Source organism: Meleagris gallopavo, chromosome 9, assembly GCF_905368555.1.
Source record: "Meleagris gallopavo chromosome 9, MGAL_WU_HG_1.1, whole genome shotgun sequence".
NCBI classification, from domain to species: Eukaryota; Metazoa; Chordata; class Aves; order Galliformes; family Phasianidae; genus Meleagris; species Meleagris gallopavo.
The window spans coordinates 8,658,574-8,683,622 of NC_139412.1; the positions used below are offsets into that span (position 1 = coordinate 8,658,574).

Genomic DNA, 25,049 nt, shown 5'->3' on the forward strand with positions numbered 1-25,049 from the left:
AGTAAAAATTAAATCACTAATTATTTTTCACAAATGCCAGCTACAGGCTTAGAACTGCTAACAGAGACATTGCTTGCATCAGCATGCATACCTCATCTTTATCACTGAGGAAGTAAATTTCAAATGGATTAACAGGTTTACTGAAAAGCTGATTTTCTGTAGTGCTCACCAGAATAATTTCATTCAATAAAGAACATGCTGATCACTTGACATTTGCTTCATTTTAAAAGGCATGATATTTAGAGCAGTAATTGAAATGACATCATATTTTTTCTCATTACTAAACACTTGTATTTACTAATTTTTCAACAGTTATTCCTGAATTTCTAAACTCATTAACACTGGAGAAAAACAGTTGTAGTCATACTTTACCTTGACAGTTAAGCATTATGCCTCAGATACTTTAACTAAGGTTCTGCTTAAGCACCAACGATAAACCAGGGTGCTGCCATCTTCAAACTCAAACCAAGTTCAGCCTCTTTAGTGATCAGTGTGCTGACATTTTTGTTGGCTTAAATTTCTTGCCAGTTTATCTTGTTGCTTATTGTTATTTGCTGCCTATGTTAACCATGTTAACCATGTTAACCTTCAAAGTAACATGGATTTCCTCAGCAGACGGGTATCTGCTTTATTCATATGGCCTCAGTGTTCATATCTGGAATTAGCAGAAGGTACTCTTCCTCCTTGAAGATTGCCCAGATTTGTTTTTCCTACCAAAAGGCAAGAAGGTCCTTGCAATAGCTGCGAGTACATTCTTACCTCATTTACCACAATTCAGAGTTAGCTCTTTGTCAAGGAAATGAAAAGAGATATCTGATGACATTCACTGGTTTCAAATGATAAATTCTCTTCTAACAAAAGGAAAAGAATCTCAATCTTAGGTTTTGTATTTTTTTAAAAAGCCTGGGTGAATGTTTTTGAGGTTAATCAGGAGTTAGAGAAGTGCTGAGATTACAGATCTTTTTCTTACAGTTAACACATCCTTTCCCCCGCCCCCAAGGAAATGCAAACTCAATTCAAAAGGAAAGCTGTGTAAACATGATGAATTTGCCTGATGAGCAAATGCATACTTTCATTTTTATTAAGAAAACAGGCAGCCAAGGTTATACAAAAGTTCTCTCTGGAAAGCTTGAAACTCATCCACTTGGTTCGGAACTTTGCACTGAATGCCTTGAAGGCAAATGTCAGGTTTCAGGAAGGCAATGGGAGCTGTGTGTCAGAATCAGACTCTCTAAGGGATAAATGACTGCATGCTTAATCAAAGGTCATGCAATGCAAGACTATATGCTATACCTGTCAAGCAGAACAGTGAAGAAATAGGGAATAGTTTGTCTAGTTTGGTTTATATTGCTGCTTCCCTCATAGCACTTTGAATTGCATGAGAGCATAACAAGACAAGAGACATTCTGGCAGGTACATGTATAGCAACCTTACATGTACATCCCCATAGATCTTGGCCCAAAGGGAGAAAGTTTGACTCCTCTTCCACCAAAAAAATAATCTTACTTTTTTTCTTTTACAATTTATTTCTGAAAAATAGGCAGAGAACAACTTAACCAGTGCTTTTCACTAGGTCAGCAAACTGTAGGGTTTGCATTCCAGACAGAAAATAGCTGTGGTGCATGTGGAGCTGTTTTCAATATTTTCAATATTGTCTTTAAGCCCTGTGAGAAACAATTCTTACCAAATTGCATACACTGTAGCAACTTACAGGGAAACAAGTGTTTTAATTATTTTTTCGTATTGCCTCTACCTTAGAAAACCAAATGGAGGGAATGGGAAGCCTCAGGAAAAGTCATGTCAATACATGAGTAAGTTTTGTACTATGTCTCAATAGTTCAAATTTAAAATAAATCAGTTTGTTTTAATTAATTCTGTTGATTACGAACAGGCGCTGTTGTCATTGCTTCGGGATAAAATAGAGCTGCATGGCAGGAAGTTAAGTTAAATTTACTGAGATAATTCTGGTTAGTACCAGGGGATTGCAGCTCAGGGACTGTTCTGCAAGTCTGATCCTACCCCAAGGCCTGGAAAGGGATGTTTACAAAGACACGGAGGGCAGTCATGAACTGAGTAGCTGTGACAATAATCAAAACTTGATACTGAAGAGTGAGTCATGCTTGAAATGCCCTGAGTTGCCAGGAGTCAGCAGCACATTCTCTTACTGATCATTTAATAAAAACACTGGAGAAATGTTAAAATGGACCAAGCAACCAGAAAAACATTTTCATACAGCTTCATGTCCTAGAAGACTGTATTAAAAAACAATAACATGCCACCACTCTTACAAAGGCAGCAAGTTTCTGTTTGCTGTTACAATTCCTCTTCCTCAGCAATTGTTGCTGACTACAACAATGAGCAGAGCCAAGGTCAGTGCAAGTCCCTGGGACTGAAGGCAACCAGAACTCTCAGATCAATTCTCCATTTTAAGAGTGCCTGCCTAAAGATGGAAACAATTTATGAAAGGATGTATGTTTTTATCAATGGTTTAAGAAAAAAAAAATTGTTTCTTTGAAAACTAAGTGCTAACCAACTGAATTGCTTAATGTTGTTAAAGGAAGTCAGGTAAAAAAAAATAATGATATGGGCAAAGGCCGAAATCTGAGAAAACCACAGACCAAAAAAAAAAAAACTGAAAAAATGTGGGAGAAGTACTAGGATATGGAATACACATTTGAGTTGGGGAGTAAATAGGAAAGTATAAAAAAAGGAAGTACTGTTAATTTATAGCAAAGTGCTACCATCAAAAAGGACAGTTTCCTCATAAGCTGAGAAGAAATGTTTAATGCCTGTATTTAGGGTAACAGAGTAACTATTTGAGTCAGACTTCATCCACTTGCCTACTTCTTTCTAGCAATCCAGATCAAGGTAAACACAAGTGAAAAAAAAGCCCATTTCTTATTTTTCTCATATCTTTTCATTAATTAATACTTGCACTTCCAAGACATCACAAGTTTGTATTTTAAAAGTTTCAGAGCAGGAATATATTTTTCTTCACTTGTGGAATTGCATGTACACTACAGATTATTTGGCTAAAAGAAAAAACAGAACTGAAGTTCAATTCAATCAAGTTAACTTCTAGTGTATTAAAATACAGATCCTCTTGGACCATCTGTTTCATACCTACAATTTATTTAGTGCAATTAACATTTATTTTCAGGTTATAAACTTTGTATTATATCCTCTCAGAACAGTGAGATAATTGGATTCCAGAGTTCACCGTAAAATTATTTGCAATACAGAATTATATTTTTAAATCATTTTTGTATTTGGCATGCTGGCTTCTTTCCGACCAGTCTTTCTTAATGGACATCTGAAAAATCAATGTTTCCCTTTTAGAATCTTATTTCCACTGTTCACTAAGGCTGTACAAGTAATGCCCTCATTTAACAGAATAAAAGTTCATGTAATAGGTATGGCTAAAATTATTCCTTTTTTTTTTCACTACATAAAAGAAGCCCAAACACATAACTGATGTCTCACGTTGACATATAGCAACAGTTTTCTCAATGAGCTCATCTCTCCAAATATATCAACTCTCAACAGCCTGTATTTCTACTATTTTATTTGTCACGGTTGCTGGAATTTGTTAAGTAAAATCGTTCAAGGGATAAACAGTAAGTACTCTCTGATTTGATAATTTGACATGACTCTGTTGATCTTGATTCATGCACTGTCTTCTTAGATTTGTCAGGGTGGAAAAATATGGAAAAAAGCCCCAGACACTTTAAGAATTGACAAGTGAACCATAGCAATTTATGCCCGCTTTGTGTGTGCATCTACTTCATGCACTTAATGGAGATTTTCAATTTTTTTTATATCTTCACTCTGTCAATTGGATGCACATCTAGGCCTTTGTGGTCAGAAGTCTGTTTTGTTTTGGTTCTTTTGTTTATTTATTTGTTTGTTTATTTTGTCTTTAATTCCTGCTGGATGATGGACAATAAAATTCACTGCTTCTGTGGCAAATAAATAACCCTTGTGGCAATAAATAAAATAGCATCTTACTCTATAAATATAATTGTGTAACACAGAAAATATATACACAATAACTTTATGATAGACTACAATTTCAAATAAAAGCCTAAGGAAATCTACCAGAACCATCAGAGAAACTCACTCAACTGGAACATCTCTTGCCAAATTTCAAATACATTTCCAAACACATTTGTAGCAGCTCTACCACTGCCTAGGCAAAGCAAAAGAAGTAGCTATTGATGAGATGAACTTGGATTGCCATGCTGATACTTAAGGGAATCAGTTAAGTAGATAAAGAAATCAGTTAAGAAGAAATTAAAATATTCGTTAGTGAAATGCAGCTACTGAATTTCACCCTAATGCAGTCTTGTCCCATAGATTTACCAGACTACTGCAGGTAATTCACCAGACTTCCTTGGTATCCATCTACAGGCAAGTACTAGTTGCTGCCTCCCTCTACCACCTCCTTTGCTATGTCATTGCAGATGCTCCAGCATGTGCATCCACCTTGTATGACCTGAAAAGATATGGATGAGGTTTTGGGGTTTGGAGGCAGGAGGCAGAATATTGTTAAGGAATGGGATGATTTATTTCTGAAATCTTATTTCCACATACTCTTAGATAAATCAGATTGAACAGGCCAAATAATACTGTTAAAGGCCTGATTTATATAGTTATATCCACCACTTCTTCTTGTTATTAAAAAATTCAGTTTTTGCAGTGTTGGCTTAGTATTTCCAGTATGACATTATAATATGTGACTATAATGCATGTTCCTTTATCACTGGGAGGTACAGCACTGTTCTCAAAAACACTGCTCTATTAAATGCAGATGAGCTGTTTGGCTCCCTGAACAGCTATATCGATTCACAATGGTATTATTTCTAGCAGAATTTGATTAAGTTAATTTTGTAATTTCAGACAATGCAAATCCTAGCTCCTGTGCATTAGGGATAAATTCACACCTGAATGCTAATTTGGATTGTTTCTTGGGTAATTGCAATTTTGCTTTGCAAACTCCAGTAAACTCTGATGTACTGCTAGAAACCAGTGGTTCTCAATCTGTGTCAAGGGAGAAATGGTAGTTCACAAGGTCTATGGAAAGTAGTCCATAAATCATAGAAGGAAGACTCTGGGGGCTTACCAGAAAAAGAAAAAAGAAAAAGAAAAAAACAAAAAGGAGACTTTGAAGACATACAGCTCTGTACTCTTTTAATTCAGAATATATCAACCTTTTAGTGCAGCATTTTCCTCAGACTGAGCGCTGCATCTGTACTCCTGCAATGTTCAGTGTTCACTCCCACATATGTAATAGTTTCATCCAACCTCTGGGGCCTGCAACTTCTGATCGGAAATCTTTTTTACTTGTGCTGCAACTTACAAGTTGTTATGTGAGCGCAATAACTTAGATGTTTGGAGTGGTCTTAGGAGTGACTGCATTTTTCCTGAATTTGAAACAAGTTTGTAGGAAGATACAAAGAAAGAAGGAAAAAATCTGCTGTCCTGTTAATTTACAGCAATTGGTAGGCACCAATTCAGGGATTTCAACCTGTGAAGTTCTTTCATATTCCCCAGAATTTCACTGGGCAAGAGACTGGAGAGTAAGAGCTCTTTAATAACTTACACAGATCGTTTTCTTAAAGCACTTGTAAATAAGGACAGACAGATCTGACATGGATAGCCTTCCATTCACTTGTTCATAAGGGGTAATGTCCAACAGGGGTGTATGTCAGAATTCTTAGTTGCCAAGACCTTTTCTTAGGTGTTAGCTTATTCATAAGGAAAGATTAAAAGTAAATTAAAACTGTCATACATGCACAAATACTGATCTACCATCTGACTGGCAAAGAACTGACAATGACACTAACATGCCTCAAATTTATGGAAGACAGCTGAATGAACTTTAATAATAAAGATGGTTTAGAGAAAGCTTGGAGTAACTCACTTGTTATACATCATATGCAAAAGTACAGAAGATACGCACCCTGAAATTCGCTTATATTCAATAGCAATTTAATTCAGAATATATCAACCTTCAAGCAGTTTCTTTTTAAGAGAAATAATGTTTTACAGACTTTCAGATCTTGACTTGGAAATTATTGGAAGTGATTCCTCCAAAATCAATTTATCATCATTTTAGGTTTAAGCAGATAGTGCATTTTTGAATGACAGCCGAAGATTTATGGGAATTATTAATATCATGAAGTTAACCCAGTTTTCAAATCAAGCATGGTCAAATGATTCAGCCTATAACAGGAGGGTTTTTTTTCCTTTCTTTAACATTTGGAGTCCACAAGGAGACTGTAAATGAACTGCACGCTTCAATCACAAGAAAATTTTAAATAAAATAGACATTGTAAAACAACTGAAAATTAAATTCAGTGCTAATTTCCTTAGGAGTATTAAAGCTATAAATAGGTTATACATGGTCTGGGAACAGATGAACCACTTCTGTGAAATAAGGCTTTAACGAGCTTGGAGTACCTCGTGACCGTGGCAAGCAAAATTTGAGTTCATCAATTTCATTATTAATTCATTTCTAAGAACACAGCTATGCTCATGTAGACCTGACAAAACAGCATGAGCATTAATTTTGCAAAGCAAAGTCTGTCTGCAACATGCTACACAGCAGGCAAAAATTCTGCTGCAAAAGAACAACACTATCTGGTGCGCACAAATCAATTACTACCCATCAGTAGGTAGTACTTTCAAAAGCCATGCAGTATTAAAGGCAGATTCCAATATTATGCAGATTAAAACAAAATCCAATCTAGAAAACAGTGAATCTTGAATAAAAAATTGAATATAAATAGCTGTTAAAAAAAAGCTGTCAGTAAATGAAGCTGAAAAAAAGGCTATATATTCTCCGTATCACGAATGAAGAAATGCTATTTTCCTCTTCTCCATATTAAGACTCTTTTACTTTTCAGTGTAAACATGGAAAATCCAGTTAAAATTTGTGGTGACAGCAGAATTATGAGATACCACAAAACTATTTGCCATATTACCTTAGACTACACAGTTAGCAGTTTGGTGGAAAGATAACAGCTTTTTAGGTGCATTTTTTTTTCTATGAATCTTGCTTACTCCATTCAAATTTCAGACATGATGTCTGGGACAAGGAATTCCTGGAAGGATATAAAGGCTGCAGGGGATGCCCAGAGATTTTACAGAGGAAGCATTGCAATCCATCATTTGGGTTGCTGAGTGAATTACAATTACCCCACTGGAATAACACTTCTGGTGGAAAAATACTGCCAAAAAAAATTTGAAGGGGAAAGTTCACCCTTCTTTGTCTTCTCTCATGGAAAACAGATTCTAAAAGTTAGAAAAAAAGGCTCTAGTTAATTCCAAATTATTGTGGCAGTTTGATATGAAAACAGAACCTGGCACCTTACCAACTGCTATGCTCCACAGAGGCTGTAAACTGTCATGAAGACAGCTGTGTTGACTCCTAGTATAGGAAAATCAATGGATATTAAATTGAATGTACATCAAGACTTCCTGGTTTTCCTTGAGTCAGAAAATTTTGTGGTATAATAGGGAGCAATGGCACTTAAACAAATCATATCTATCAAAATAGCTAAAATTAAGGAAGAAACCATGCATATTTTAAAGTAGCAGAAGATTCTCACTTCAGTTTTGTACAAAACAGATCTCAGCCAGATTATATAATCAAATAATGAAACACTGGTAACAATGAAAACAAGTATTTTGCAGCAAATTTACATCCAAGTAGCATATCTGGCTACAGTAAGATACTCCTGAGAACTGAACCTCCTCCTCCTCATCATCATTAGTGAATGATGAACAGGCCTGAACTGTTTCAATACATCTAATTTTATGTGTCAATACAGTTTAAAAATAGCCTCTTGATGTTATTGTTCCAAAGAAAAAAATCCATCTGTATCCTGAAGGTAGTTCAGCCTAAGTCTTCGAACAGAGAAAACTAACAAAATTCCAAAGTTTCAGCAGTCTATGCCATGAAAGATTTAAGACTTTGAAGTATGGCAGAGTTTTCCCATGTGTCCTTGCTTTTTACTCCGGCTGTGAATAAACAAATTCCTGAAGCAGCAGGAGGAGGTAGAACATTTGACTCTGTCTTTGATCCTCACAGGCACTTCCCCACCTTTATCTAGCCTCTGCCTTCATCACTGAGTCACAGGATAGAAGCACAAGGTAATTTAAGTTGGAAGACATCTCAGGAGGTCATCTGTTCCCACAGCCTCCTCGTCCAGAGCCAACTTTAATTTTGGATCAGGTTGTCCAGGGCCTCGAATGCCCTCCCTGTGCGACCAAGGACATTTGACAATACACAGCAACACTACCAATACAACTTTGTTAGCTTTGTTGAGAGAGTGATACAATGGATCAAATTAAATTTCCCTTTTCTTTTTTCTTTACTTCTTTTTCCATAATGCAAGTTATTCTCAGTAGAGGCTTTGGTAGGTATGCATGGTTTTTACGTACAAGAAACTGTTAGAGCATAATATCTATAAGGATATTTTCAGTGTTTAACAAGAAAAAAAAAGAGTGTCATAAACAACTCAAAAATTTGAATAAACACAGATGAGACCCATACAAGTAATTTTTCTAACACTTTTACAGAATTGTGCTATGTGGCATGACAAAAAATTGCAGCCAACAAAATAAGCCACAGAATGTAAAGCAGTACATACTAAAAGCAGTGGAGGACCAGAATGGACTATATTGAGAACACTATCGATCAGCATTACATCACACTCCAGGAGCCCATTTCTATGTGAGATTAAGTATTATTTTCAATTATTGGTGTTTCAAGAAAAAGAATATATTACTTACCTATTCATTTCTTCAAGACAGTCTGTTGCAAAGTAGAAACTCTTTATTTTGGGGTGACATGCTTTGAAGGCACTAGAAAACAAACACAAAGAAGAAAAAATATCTTTTCTTTCAAGGATATTGTCTACAGACAACATAAGACTGGTATGCACCATAATTATTCAGCATGTTACAAGCTTAATAGGCCTTTTGAATGCTCAGTCTGAATCTTTTGCTGAATCCAACATACAGACGGATTCATACTGATCCGCTTACGCCTACATTTCAGAATTTACATCTATAAGTTTCAGAAATACCTGAATTACTTAGAAATGTAAATCCATTCAATAACTGCTGATGTTATAAATTAAAAACTTATTAGATGAATCTGAAAATCTTATCGAGTAAATTTAAGTACTTATTAGTTGTGTTTCAAAGGTCAAATAGTCTAAAGGACGATGAGTTTGATCCCACCATATTTTCTCACATATGGCTGTGGTTTTTGTTCTACTCAAAGCAATACTTAGGACAGACAATTTTTGTATTAATTAAATAATAATAATTTAAAGGAGTATTGCTATCAAGGAAGCCACAGACTCAACACCATTAAATACTATTGTTTTGATTAGTTGGCAAATGAATAGAGTAACAACTATCATACGTAGAATTTAGGTTAAAATACTGACATTTATATGGTAATCATTAGATGTAAGAATTAGATTAGAAATCATTACATGTGTCATTATAAAAAAACTGATTATGCACATTTCCCACTATTAATAGCTTAAATGCAAATTAGTGTTTTGTTAATGACTATGATTAATTCCAATTTGCAGAGATTGAAAGCTGAAGAAACTTCATTTGAGGACACCTATTTTCTTATATATACCTGTAATAATAACAGATGCATACAGTAACAGGCTTTCCTAACAAAGATTTTGCAAAAGAATGAGGTAGGAGAGATGAATTTCTCTGCAGTTTCCTTTTTAATGAGTTTACATGTATATTAGAAGGATAAGTTTACCTTTGCACAGAGAGTCATCATAAAACATCCTGAATCCACAAAAAGATATAAGAAATATTCAACCATTGTTTTGACATATGAATTGACAATTTCAGTGAAGATCCTAATCTCTACTTCTGCTGATTTAAAGCATGTCACAAGTCACAAGACCCTTATAAAAATGTGACATTCTAATGAAATGAAAAGATCAAAATTTGTACTAATTAAAGATCAATACTAATTAATATCAGCTGACAAAAAATAAGCAAGCAAAAAGGCAGCATATTTACTGGCATTTACTGTAAATACAAACACCAGAAATTTCAAATAACAGGCAGCTCATACATTGCAAATAAAAAGAGAGAATGCATGGGAAATCCATAAATAGGAAGGAAACTTTTCTGATGCCCACTAGATGGCATACAATTGTTAATTATATATACTGAATTTTAAGATCTTAATGCAAGTGATTTTGATCTAAGCATATGTTATTTATAGGTACATTCTTTTCCCTGATGTCAGTACTCTTTGCAGTTATTTTGAAATGCTGCAACATCTTGACCTTCTAGTCTTCCATTTGCCCAACCATTTGCCCAACCTTGAGATTTAAGCACTGACTTGAATTGGAGAGGATTATATGGTGGATCTAGAGATTCTAATCCTCTTGATTAATCCTGTTAGAATATCACATGATGGAGTTTCTGCTTGTAAACAGAATTATTTTTCTAGACAGGAAATTTACATACATAAAAGCATTAAAATGCCAGCGTTAGAGTCTCAAAGTCAACCTGTTAATAGTCAGATAATAGTCTGACTATTATAGTCAGAGGATTTCAGATAAACAAACGTTAAATTCGTCTCCACTATGCTCATGTAATGTGATACAGTCTGTAATCATAAATTTGAATACTATATTTTCACAGGAGCCCTTCCTCAGTTAAGGTACAGAATGGACTTGTTTTGCAAAAGGTTCCGCTTTACTACATAAATGTTCATTAATATCTTTTACATATATATATTCCTAAATTCACTTAAATGGTGAGCAAAATAAGCCGTAGTTCTGTACTATTATATATTACATACTCTGAAGTAAACATGTTTTTATTTTTATGAACTGGGGATCCCAGGTCTGTGGAAGCTTGTAAGTGTTTTGCAGTTCTCTTTCTGGGCTGCAAAGGACAACAACACATCCATCTCCCAAAGTGTCACAAAGACTCTTATTTGAGAAGCTTTAAGATACACTAGCATTAAAAACTGGAAATAAGTTTCCAGATAGATGATTCTGTACATGTGGATAAAACAAATAATGTAGAAGAATGATATCTGTATTTTTACCTTTGGCTTCTTTTGGAGCACTGCACAGTGAATACTGTTTGGTTTGCTATCTACCAGGACTGTCAGGCCTGTTTCAGAAGAGCTGTTCCCCAGCCAGTAAGCCCCCTGCAGGGGCCTGTTCATTCACAAGTGCAGAACTTTGCAACGTCCTTGATGGATTTCGTAAGGCCTTTGTCAACCCATTTACCTGGACTGTGTAGATCCACCCAAATGACAGCCCTGCTCTTGAGTGCATCGACTCTTCTCCCCTCTTTGCTGTCATCTAATGTGGGGCCAGAGGTGTATTTCAATTTTTAGGAATACTGCTCTGAGAACAACATCCTGCATCTTTAGATCAAGTTCCCTGCTATTTCAGGCACCGTAGCACATAATAGATTTTGCAAAATTATCAGAAAACAAAAATAAAAGTTACTGAATCTGTATCAATTTTTAAGATAATCTAATGTCTACATATATTTTATATAGAATTCTGGCTGCATTGTTTCAACTTGAATTGACAACCTAAATGGTCACTTCTTAAATTTTTGGAAGTTCAGTCAATACATTAGGCATTATATCCTTATTTCCATTAATCTTGTGGAACAGCATCACCACAGGACATTATAAGTATCTTTGAAAATAATGTGATATTCATGTTATGACACATAAAAACTTAAATAACTAAAATTTCGAATACAATATGATCATTCTACATCATGAAGATGCAGGCTTTGCCCAAAAGCAATGGAAAGTTTATCAGCGTGAAAACAAGAAAGCACCTCTAGCAGGGGCAAGGTCATTCTACATCCAAATATAGCCTGGGGAGCTAAACCAGTCTCAGATAATGCCATGATTCATATAATAATCAGAGTACCTTCATTAAATGCATTAGTGAGGCAAATCATCAAACCATACCAGATAATGCATTCAATGACTATATATTTTAGTCAAAGCTTTCTTAACACTATTGCATTCAGTGTACACCATGGACATCAGTAACAGTCACATTGTAACACAGCATTTCCCATCTAATAGAACATTGGATAAGACAATCTAAAATCTAAAAATAAAGGACATTATTCTAGAAAGACTTCAAATTCTTTTGTTCAAAAGGGTAACTCTTCTTCTTTGAACATCTCACAATGTTGGCTCTGAAAATAAGACAGATTTGAGGAGAAATCCAAGCTGAGTTCCATAAAGATTTTTTGGGAGACCTGAAAGAAACCTAATATGAATTTTGCTGGGCTTCTTTTATGTACTAAGAAACTAAGTGCTCTTTCAGAAAGCTTTAATTTATGTAAAAGTGCAAGAGCCTACCTAAAAAATAGGAAATAATTATGTTTCTTTCCCCTCCTTTTTAACTGAGCTTTACTAATTTTTGAACTGTTAAAATGAACTCAATCATACAGAAGTAAGGACACAATCAGACTTACATTTCCATATTTCAAGCTTGCAGTGAAACAGGTTATATTACAACACCTACTAAGAAATATTATTACATGAGAAATATATTCTAAAGTGGAAAGAAGCAAGAAAGATCCTACAAAATATTTCCCTAGCTCTTTTAGCTGAAGTTTTTCACTGTAGTCCAGCAGAGACAAGAATGAGCTTTTCTAGATTATGTTTATTTAGAATGGGTTACCATGACCTCATTTGCAAAAGGAATGCAGAAGAATTAGGTTGCAGAACTTTGTCCCCAGGCTCACCAGAACCATTAGCTTCTCAGCAGAATCAGGCAATATCAATCATGCTCAGTCCTGTTCTCAGTAAGGCAACACCAAAGAGAATTGATAAGTGTTTTATCAGTGCACTTATAGAGGCCACGAATTAGAGCTGTAACACAAGCAGGGCCTGGCATTCACATATACTCAATATACTGAAATGTAAGTGAATATAACACCATATGTGCTTTCTTTTCAGTCTTTGGAAAAGCTGGTAAAAGAGTAGCAAGTGTAACATGTAGTTTTTATGATAGGGCAAATATGTAAATGATAGTCCAGGAAGAAATCAAAGGAAAATTCTGCTCAGTGAACAATGGGAATACTATTAACATCTTCATTATATTTTTACTCCTGGACCTACATCTTTTTGAAAGTATTCAAAGCCTGGAGGTACTCACAGCTTTCAGTAGTGTTCAAAGTTTTAGTTAATCAGACTTTTTCTGTGCATATACCCTACAGAAATTGCTCTGTAAGAAATGCTAAGATTAAACTCTGGAAGCTATTTCTAGCTGTGCACAATGGCCTTCTGTTATATCTATGTTAATTCACTGAAATTTGTTAAGTGTTTTAACAAAAGGATATTTTTTTCTTGCATATTTGTTCAATATTATTATTAATATCTACTTGTTCCACAGAGGAATTTATAGTGTTCAGTTCACATATAATTTCTTCAGTGATAGTCTCAGTTGAAAGAAGTATCATAAGTATAAATTGCACTGTCATCTTCTCAGACAGTAATAACACCTTCAGACAAGAACAAGCAATTGAAGAGATGCAGTTTGCTAATCAGCAGCCTCTACTGTAATTCACATCTTCTGTACTTTCTTGTGCACATGTTCACAGCTGTAGGATGTATTCCTCAGACCAAAACCAAGTTTAGTCATCAGAAAAGCACAACAAAAATTCAAGATGCTTAGTGATAACTAGAATAGCTTTAGTAAGAGTATCTTTAAGCTATTCTCTGTAGCTTCTGAGGGTAGCAAGTTTTAAAAATCTACTTGTTGCCTGCAAATATTCAGGAGATACTGGAGAGCTGCTAGTCTCAAAGCATTAGAATTATTAAACTTACTGTTTGACAGCTATGAATTCTAATCCCAACACAGCCTGCAAACAGTGCCTGTTATTAATTATGTGGCAAAGTTTAACACATGCTGTTTACTGGGAACATAATGCAGTAGCAGAAACATGCACATAAGAAGCAGAAAAACTGAAACACAGTGTTCATTTTGTATTTGCAACCTAAATATTTTAGCAGTTGAGAATAACTCAATATTGGATATATAAATATATATTTATATATTCACCAGCTCTTGCTATGCTGTTTCTTAAGATATTTCCTATGGTAATTCTTGCACATTTGACTCTTATCCTGAAGACTATACTGAACCTAAGAAAGTTTTACCTGTTGGCAAATGCATTCACGTTTTTTCCCCCTGTATTTATTTAACTAAAGTTGAAGCTTGGCTATCTGCAAAGCTGATGAAAGCATTATCCATTTTTTTTGTAAGATGGCTCATAGAATTTACATTAAGTCACATCTTTTAAAATGAACAAAAACACTAAAGCTTAGGTGGGCTTATGATATGTTGCTTACAGATTTTAAGGATTTCTGAGTTTTCACTACTATATATAATATACTTCCAAGAGCAATCCTTGAATTTAAAAGCATAATTGACACATTACTTACTGTTTTCTTCTGCATTCAACTGCTCTGTCTATCCTGAACTCAGGCAAGCTAATGAATCCTTCTGCTTTTTCATCCTATCAAAAGAGAAGAAGTGATAGTGAGGAAGAACACACAGCTGAAGAGAAACAAGCAGTAGCCATTTATGTCTTATACTAACAACAACCACCCAAACAACTGAAATACTGAACATATTTTCCCTAAAATGTTTTTATTAAACATTTAGTTTACTTGATTTTTATGAAATATTTATGAAGTGAATTGACTGCTCCTTAAAGGAGCTGCAGTCATCCTAAATTCCCTTTGTTGATGATTACACAAAATCTTTTAGAGCCAAATAGAGCACCTAGTACAGCACTCAGGATATTAACAGCCACAGAAAAAAAAATCTCAGTTTTTTCTTCATATAGTCTACACTTTGAAAATGTTTTGTGTTAAAGCCACGTTTGTACAAATGATCTGTCCTTCTGGTTCCTACAGTGAGCTCACTGGTGTTTAAATGGAAAAGTAATAACTAGAAAGTACTTCTTGTCACTTTTTACTTCTCCTGAAATAATTTGCCTGAAAAAGCAAGGAGATACAGTAACATCAGTCAGATTGTTGAAAAACACAGGCTGAATGTAAGCACTGTATTAGTCCAAACAAATACTAACTTGGGAGAATATTAACTACTGATATATTCATTACTTTAAGAGAACCATGAACCTCTGCTTTTTATTAAGCTTGGCCTTCCACTTTGAAGAATTCAAAAATAATTCCAATTGAAGTATTTCCAGTTCAAGTGAACAAGACATGGCAATTCAAGTGGCTTTTCTCTAATATTTATAGACTTTCTCAAAAGAATGATAAAAATTAAGGTTTAATTTAGGCTTTCTCCAAACACAGAGTATACTTACATTCTGGTTTGTGTACCAGTATAAGGAAGAATCCTTCAAAATAAACCAGTACTTTTTCCATTTCTGTGTGAAGTAACCTTTGGCATCCTTTTTCTTCCACAGCCAGCCTTCACAATCTCCATGCCCCAAATCTTTGCAAGAAATTCGTCTTCTACTTCCACTCGTCAGAGAGCTCCCTGAGAACACAACAGTAGTATGAGACATCTCTCTGAATGCTACTCTTCTCAATACGACCACATTACTAATTTTAAATGATGAATCAATTTAAATGCTCTACAATTTTGGTTTCTGCATGAATACAAAACAAAAAAACCTTTTTATGTAATGGCTTATTTAATCTCTAGAGGATCTGTTTCTCTTAGGATTGATGAGGATGGTCATCATCATTTCTAAGCAAAAAACATACTTCATTTAGTTTTGAACCTGAAATTCATTTAAATAAACATAATCCGTATGTGGTTGTAAACACTACTTTCTCCGTATCTTCTGTTACTGCTATTTGCAGTAGGAGGGCTGTCAAATTCTGGGAGATTTTTAGCTCATTTTTCATAGTTAGTATAGTCTATAAGAAAGAAAAATCTGTATTTGTAAAAATGCACGTCTACATTTCTCCTGTGCTGAATTTAATGGCACAATTTTAACCCCATTGGATAGGGTTTGAATTAACAGTATCAAGAAAGGTATTGGGTTTTGTTTGTTAGTTATTTTGCTGTTGTCTTTCTTCTTTTTGTTCTTCTTTTCAATTAAAAGGCTTAAAATTTTAGTGTCTTTTGCAATTTTTCTTGCATTAACAAGAAGTTTTCATAGTTATGGTATCATTTTTCCTTAAAAAGATCTTGTAGGAAATTTCATTTAAATCTTAGACATTTTTTTTTGTGAAAAATCAAGTCTGTATTGCTACAATAATTGTATTTAAGCTACAAATGTGAAACAATTAAGACGTTTAGATGGCATCAAAAGATCGTCCTTTGTTCTTCAACATTCCCCAGTCAAATTTAATATTTAGCTCTTATTAGAATAATGTCCTGTACTATGCCCAGTTTGAAGCATTAAAATTGTCTGGTAAAAATAAAGGAAATTTTTTTTAGGACACTAAAACATGGCAATAAAGATTTCACTGCATATAAATTGAAATGAATTTATTATGCTGTAACTAATTTTCTTCAGTTTATTGCTTTAACGGTCTCAAATGGGCTACGAATGGAAAAAGAATCAGAGCAAAAGAAAATGGCAAAATATACAAAGACTACTTTTCTGTTACCTAAATCAGAGAAATTTTACCACTGAGTCTACCAACATTATATCTGTGCTACCTTAAAACATTTCTTTATTTACTTTGGTATTTACTATCAAATTTAGAAATATTGAAATTAAGATGAACTTTGGCATTTGATCAACAGTGTTTATTATCAGTTAAGAACTCTTATTTTCTGCTTTCAGAATGTTAATCTGAAGAAGTTACCTTTTGACCATTTTCTGGATTTTACCCTGAGAGAAGCGTAATGGAATGACTGTAAGAAAGAAAGAAAGAAAGAAAAAAAGGATTATAAAAAACTAGTGCAGGTAATAGCACTAACATGAAACAGCTTTCACTACCATCGCCATGGTCATCTTAGGATTAGTTATCATAGGATTTTATTTTTATTTCTTTTCATTACTATTATAAACATCATAAAGAAAACAGTGGTAAGGCTACTAATTAAAATCTCATATTTTCTTTTATTAATTACATTTCTTGCAATCAAATCATTCGGATTCTTTGGTCAAACGGATATCCAGTAACTTGAAAACTGAGGATATAAACTAGCGCATTACTACGCTCAAAAAGCAAATGCTTGTGACAAAGTTCTTATAAGCAACTCTGAAACAACGTGTTAAGAGTAAGTATCATAACATTAACATTAAAATAACTGAGAATTATAACTAACAGTAATAAATTATTAATAAGAAATTAATATTTAGGATGGAAGATTTCAATTTAAGCACTGTAAGAAACCCAACTACCTGCAAGATACAGGCAATGGTTAGTTTCAAATAAGAATAAAGGGGGAAGGAGTTTTCTGCACACATCCATGCCTTCTTGTAACCTTCCTGTAACAACAGCCAGCTCACACTACTGAATGCCATGGACACTTCCTAGTGTCTAACAGAGATCAGTAATTCTTTATTTTTGAGAGAGTTGGCTTGGAGAACACCAGCTTGCATGTCTGACAGGTGACAAGCTCTGTAAGTGTACACGCATAGTATCACTCTAAGACAGCTGCAGATTTATCTATTTTATTGAGAACTGCAGAAGATAGAAAGATTAATGCTTGTTCCTGTACTATAGGAAACATAGTTAAAAACAATCAGGAAATAGAAGAACAGACCTAAGTTCATGAGAAAGTATTAAAGACGCACAGCAAAACTGATTTTTTATTAATGTACTATAAGCTCCAGCAGCAGAACCAGTCAGTCATATTGTCCCAACTGTGGCTTTCTGTGACTGAAACAACCTGTTCAGCCTTCCTCTCTCTGCATACAAATGCAATAGCATAGAGCAGGTTTCTGTTTCTGCAAGAAAAATCATCAAAATTTTCTATAGTTTAGGCTAAAAAAATACTTCAGTGAGGTAGAACTCTATAAATCTAATCACATCTGAAAATTCTAATTACAGAACTTCAAGAAAATGAACACTGGAGGATACCTGCTTTAGAATACACATCAGAAAGTGGTATATCACTCAGTATAACAGTTTTAAAAATAAAGTTCAAGTATAATAAAACAAGAACTGAAAATATTTGCTCTTCCAAAAATGTAAGTTAATTAATCTCACTGTGTGTTGTTCATGCATATGTGCAATGTATTAAAAGCAAGAAAAACAGAGAAAGACCTGCAGTTCCTTGGAAACACAAGTTTAACTAGCACTGCTAACTTGCATTCAATTCAAGCTTCATATTTTGAGAGATAAAGAAACTAACTTATAATTAACTTTGTGGTAAGCAGCGTAAGAAAGCAGTCAGAACTTGCAACTTAGCGTGAGTCAAGGTTGCTACGGGAAAAAGGCTGATGACTGGAGCACATACTGTGGTTGTATGCATTTAACCTCTGACTCAAAACCACAACGTGAAAGAAGAATGTTAAAGAAAATACATGTCCCTACTCCCACCTCAGACAGCAAGAAGCACGCCATGGAAAAACAATGATTGAATTGAATCTCTGCTGTATGAAGTTAAATCAGTGAGACCTCAGTACATTCACGGTGAAGCAGTAAGAATGCTGTTTAGGTGTCACAGAATCACTAAATGAAAAGTTAGGTTTCATTTTAAAAATGCCCTGGAGGACTAGATATTCAGTCACCTGTCAGGATGAAAGGAACTAAGCCATTAATGCAAGCCTAGTAGCACATACCTCTGCAATTTTGAGGAAAACTTTAACAAGTTCAGAACACAGCAACTGGTGCATTCATAGAACAAAATACACAAATCATGGAGCATGTAGTGCTGTTTTCCTCATGTTACATCTATTAGATTAGTTGTAGTACTGTGATCCCAAGGAACTGCAACGGGTTTAAGTGCTTTCCAAGGGAGGCAGCACACAAGGTAGGGATTGGCAGGTAGAGGAAAACTGCAGAATACTTGGTTATATGTCTTCCACTACGCCACCGATACTGAACATTGCTTTGTGAATCCTTGGGAGGCAGAATGACATCTGTTAGCTTACAGCAGATTACAGCTTATCCACTTAGCAAAATTAGTTCTTGTCAGAGTGAAAAAATGATATTCTATAACTGAAAGTTGCATTGTTTGTCCTTTTAATGAAATATTTGACAAAACAAAAAATGACTGAGAAGTCTAGATATTTTCTGTTCAAAATGGGAACTATAAAACACTGAAAATCTAGGTAATAAAAATCCTTGTCAGAGTATGTGTACTATTCACACATCTCAAGAGTTTTTAAAATTTTCCTTTAGGACATCACTGGAAGATGTCCCTTTCCAAATCCAAGAGTTTACTACAGTTATCCTTCCAAAACTAATACATCCTTTAGTATATCTAATACGGTTTCTATTAAACTTAACCAAAAGTACTGCATACACTTCAGTCAACTGTGGTTGCAGTAGATACTGCCCTGAATTTAGAAATAATCCTTAGGGCTTTTGTTTTCTTTTGTAAATCATTACCTTCCTCATGGATGTACTTCCTTGACGATCAATGGCAGAACTAGCATATCTGGGAGAGAGAGGAAGAAAGATGTCAAATAACAACAGGAAATAATATTCTGAATAATAACAAACACACAAATGCATTTCTAAATGCATTCTTATAGATATATTTATATTTTCAAAGTTATTTAAAATGCAGCACCTAAAATATGAGGCACATTATTTTCAATGACTTTTGTTAATGTTATTCAAAAACATAAAGTTATTCTCAGTATTCTGACTCAAAAAGACAAATCATCTCAGAATGTCCACCTCAAAAACTAGCTGAACATACTTGAATTTCATCAGCCAAAACTCAAAAGCAAACAATACAGCTCCTCCCTCTTTCAATGATTTTTAGCAGATATAAATCAGAGTTTCTTTGTTGCAGGGCTATCTCTTATTTGTACATTTTGTACAGCAGCAGAATTTGCCACAGGTATAATGGACTCCAGGTGTTTATAGTAAACTAGGAATGAACAAGTATTTTCAAACAACAGTAAAAAGAAATGCAAAGAAATAAGTTAGAAACTATGTCAGAGGACTCATTCACATTTTAAAATGTAATAGGATATGGATATTTACTTGAACATTTGAATGTGACTTTTAGGAAACACTTGTATGCATTCTATATACTGCAAATGTGTTTCCTTCCCATATCACAGAATCACAGAATCACAGAATTGTAGGGGTTGGAAGGGACCTCTGGAGATCATCGAGACCAACCCCCCTGCCAAAGCAGGTTCCCTACACCAGGTCGTACAGGTAGGCGTCCAGGCAAGACTTGAATATCTCCAGAGAAGGAGACTCCACAACCTCCCTGGGCAGCCTGTTCCAGTGCTCCGTCACCTCACCGTGAAGAAGTTCTTACGCACATTCGTGCAAAACTTCCTATGCTGCAGCTTATGTCCGTTTCCCCTCGTCCTGTCTCCACGTACCACTGAAAAGAGACTGGCCTCACCACTATGGCCACCACACCTCAGATATTTGTAAACCTGCAGCAGGTCCCCTCTCAGTCTTCTTTTCTCAAGGCTAAACAGACCCAGTTCACTTAGCCTTTCTTCATAGGGAAGATGCTCCAGGCCCTTCACCATCTTTGTGGCCCTCCGCTGGACTCTTTCCAAGAGATCCCTGTCTTTGTTGTACTGGGGAGCCCAGAACTGGACACAGTACTCCAGATGAGGCCTTACCAGGGCAGAGTAGAGGGGGAGGATCACCTCCCTTGACCTGCTGGACACCTCTTTTTAATGCACCCCAGAATGCCATTGGCCTTTTTGGCCACGAGGGCACACTGCTGGCTCATGGCCAACCTGTCATCCACCAGGACGCCCAGGTCCCTCTCTGCAGAGCTCCTCACCAGCAGCTCATCCCCCAGCCTGTATTGGTGCATGCAATTATTCCTCCCTAGGTGTAAGACCCTACACTTGCTTTTGTTGAACCTCATCCGGTTTCTTACTGCCCAGCTCTCCAGCCTGTCCAGGTCTCGCTGAATGGCAGCACAGCCTTCAGGCGTGTCAGCCAATCCTCCCAACTTCGTATCATCAGCAAACTTGCTGAGGGTTGCCACTATCCCCTCATCAAGGTCATTGATGAAGATGTTGAACAAGACCGGACCCAGCACAGACCCCTGGGGGACACCACTGGTTACAGGTCTCCAGCCAGACTCTGCACCACCAACGACGACCCTCTGCGCTCTGCCAGTCAGCCAGTTCCATATCATTACAGAAGAAATTTGATTTAACCTTGGTTTGATAAATAAGCATCTCCCTTCGAGATTTTCTGGGTATTCTATATAACTTTAGCAATATGTAAGTAGATCTATAAACACTGAGACATTAATAAATACATAACTGTTGTGCTAAATTTGATATGACTGCCAGATGCTTGCCAGGTATGGAAAGTCTGATCTTTTACGCAGTTCCTTCCTTCCCTGCTACTTTCTCTTTGATGCTTCAGAAGCACTCAAAAACAGGAAATTCATAAAGACCACAGCAATTTAGCAGTTAGCTCAAGAAAGATTCTTTAGATGATCAGAAAAGCATAATATTTTTGCAGTACTAATATCCTAGCAGTATCTTCTTGGCTGGCAAATGTGGAACGCAACAGTTACACTTGTTGTTGTAGGGAAGTCCAATAACCAATTTTCATGAGCCCAGAAGCAATCTTGATGAAAATAATAAAAACTGATTCTTAGCAAGAAAAAAAAAAACACAAACAAGTGAACTTTCCCAAAGTAAGCATGATGTAGGCTCCACTGGCAGTTTAGTCATCATAGTTTTTAACATCAATATCACTATATTAGAAATCTCTGTATGTGGCTTAATTGTAAAAGTGTATTGCTGTGTGCAGTTTCAATTCTACATCCTTGGAGAAGGTCTGGGCAAAGTGTCATTTTTCAGAGTATGAATAATGATGAGCATCTTGACACTGTGGTTGTCCATGTCAGGTTAGAAAGGGAAATGCCCGAGACTGCAGTGAAAAGATGGGATGCATAACATTAACATTAAAATTACAAGTTAATAATTAAGAGTTTGAAGTTCTGAGCTGCCTGTAGACTACAAGGATTGAAAGAAACAACTGAAAAACAGAGATGTTAAACTTATAACATTTGGTAAAGGAAAGAACAGAAGCCCAAACCGCTGCAAGGCAGATTTTGTCATTAATGCTCCATTTCTGTCTACCTATGAGAATGCCATAAATGCACTTCCATCCTGCTGGGCATTCCCCCCTGCTTTCTGGTCTGTTACTTTAATCATGGCTTTGACCCATCTGGAAAGTGTCAGTTTCAATGCTTCCATTTTTTTCTCTCAGCCAATACACAATATGAACAATACATCTGCCTTTTTATCTGAGAAGTCCTTAGTCAAGTTTTATTTGCTTCCGTGCAAATACTGTAATGCATCTCCTTGCAGTAATCATAGACTCTACTTACCAGCAACAATCTTGTAGTTATAGAAATTATCTGCAATCAGGTTTCTAAAAGCTCTTCAAAAGTTAATATATACTGAAAGGTCAGGAATACATATTATAATGTACGATGAGTGTAAATTTTATTTGGGAACAGTTTTGCAGTCTTGCAGGGTTCTTTTAGAAGGTTTTACATGCATTAAAACTCTTCACAAAATTAAATTATTCCTCAAATATTCAGATCCACAGATAACAGAAGAAGAAATGCTGACCTTTTCTTCTCTTTAGACAGGTAAATTCACTATATGGAACTGGTAGAAGCAATTAATTTAGATATAAAGGAACCCTAGCATGTCATTTACTTTTTTCACTTTATCTGTACCATATTTGTTTGAGTTATTCCTCATCTTTCTTTTAAGGAAAACAGTTGTTACAGAAGTGAAAGAGAGAAGAATAGAGAGGGAGACAAAGCCAAATGGAATGATATGGTTATGATAGCCAGGCCCAATAGTTCTCTTATGAATGCTTGTTTTCGTGTCTATGTTTAATACTGGTTTTGATATAAACCAGAAACTTGAACAAGAAAAACCAATCTGTTATAATTAACTTACGCCAACATAGCAAAAGAACAAATTAAATGCCAGAGCTGCTCTGAAATTAATGCCTCTCATTTTATTATATTGGCCCACAACATTACAGGCTGATTTTGGTGGCATGGCAGTAGAGGCTGAACCTTCCCACCAATAACCCATTGCATTTTATTGCCATGTAATAGATGACAACAGAGGGACAATCTGACAGAGCAGATCTAACATGAATATGTCTGTGAAGCAAAGGGGTGGAATTGAATTTGTCCATGCAGAAAGAATTATGTTCAGTGACGTTCATTGACACTTGCTGAATGTTTCTGGAGACCAAAGAGTGGATGTGAGCACAGTGAGGAAGTGGGTGGTGCTTCAATAGTGGTAACAGAGACAGTGGTCACCAGTGCAGCATGTAGGCTCTTGTTACTGACAAAAATGGACAGCTACTGATGATGACTATGTTGGAAAATAGTGTTTTGTAGCTGAGAATTTGCTTTCTCAGTAGTGCTGTTGTGGTCTTTGTATCTGTTGTGGTTTATATGGAAATAAATAGGAAGCATTGCTTCTGAAGCAACTTACATAAATTATTACAAGATACTTGCAAAATCAATAATTGCATAATGACATACAAAAAAGGCAATGTACAAGCAAATAACCTTTGGAAAAATTAAATGAAGTTTAATTTTGTTGTAAAACTCATTCTAAAATGATTATTCTCATGCATTTTTTCTTCAAATGGATTTCTGAGATTGCTGTTTGATAGAAGTGTAAAAAATTAACAATTCTGAGTTTTTATATATTCTACCCAGCTGTGTCTCATATACTGGAACTACTATGGATAAAAAGATTTTCTCCCTCCTACCCACACATTGTAAGCACACTGAAACAAGTATAAAAAGTTAAGATTTATAAAAAAAGGTAAAAAGCAATATGCACAGGTCAAGGCTAAATCTATCTCCAGTCTCAGTATTACATGCATACTGACTCAGTATTCAATATCCACTATGCTGAATACAGGGTTAAAGTAGAAGGGTTAAGAACAAGCTAAGAAAAAAATGGGAATGTCTGTGACACAGGTGGTAGCAAAACAGAGAATTTAAAAGACTCGAGTAAGCGTGGTGGCTTCCAACTCACATCTTAAAAGATATGCAAATGAAAGTGCAATCAATTGCTAAGGTTTCTAATGAGGATTTCAAATGAAGAACAGTACTATATAATCAGAAAATAGAGATAATGGATTAGAATGGTAAAATCAGAAGTATGAGGGACAGCAGAAGTGCGATATTCCTGTTTTACGTATTTGATAAACGCTGCAAGAATCTGAGTGTACCATTATACCTGAGGTATTTTTACTGAATGCTGAGAATTGTCGCCTATTGAGCACAGAATGTGGAAATACAACAGCATAGAGGTATAATTCTGCATTTTTGCTGTCAGAGCAGTTATAGCCTTTTAAAAGCATCGCTGGAATTATGAGTAGCCTGCATTTTCTATTCATACAAAAGTCCTTTTTAGTGAATACAAGTCACATGGTTCTTCATTTATTAAGCACCATTAAACAAGTGCAACTGTGAACACCATCTCCACATTCCTCTTTTCCTTTCCAGGAACATGTTTTCATTTTTTACCATATAAAGATAGAAGCAATGGATCTTCAAATATCACACAAAACTGTAGAAAGGAAGAGTGTTTTAGCTCATAGCATTCATAGAACATCTACCTTGAGAGTCACTAAATCCATCATTACATGAGTTACAACTATCAGAACAAATTGGTATATCTTATTAGATTCCTATCATTTTGGTTTCTTCACAGGTGATAGGATAATAAATATTAAAATGATGATAATGAACATAGTCAAGAAAAAAGAATAATTGTTTTGAAGTTTACTTACCTTTCACTTAGTCTTCGGTATCTGGAATAGTTACAATCTATATTGTTGACTTTCTTAAACCCCTGATTAAGGGGGTTCTGGCAGT

General features: G+C 35.3%; 1 protein-coding gene across 1 annotated transcript in view; it reads right to left on the reverse strand.

Moving 5' to 3' along the window:
* The window catches only part of LOC104912176 (connector enhancer of kinase suppressor of ras 2-like), a 173,218-nt gene that overhangs the window by 12,962 nt on the left and 135,207 nt on the right, over positions 1-25,049 (reverse strand). Inside the window, exons 15-19 of the mRNA XM_085230711.1 lie at positions 19,559-19,607; positions 16,859-16,907; positions 15,397-15,572; positions 14,504-14,577; positions 8,800-8,871 (exon numbers count right to left, since the gene is read on the reverse strand). Of these exons, the coding sequence (XP_085086837.1) occupies positions 8,800-8,871; positions 14,504-14,577; positions 15,397-15,572; positions 16,859-16,907; positions 19,559-19,607 (420 nt within the window). The remainder of the gene's footprint in view (positions 1-8,799; positions 8,872-14,503; positions 14,578-15,396; positions 15,573-16,858; positions 16,908-19,558; positions 19,608-25,049) is intronic.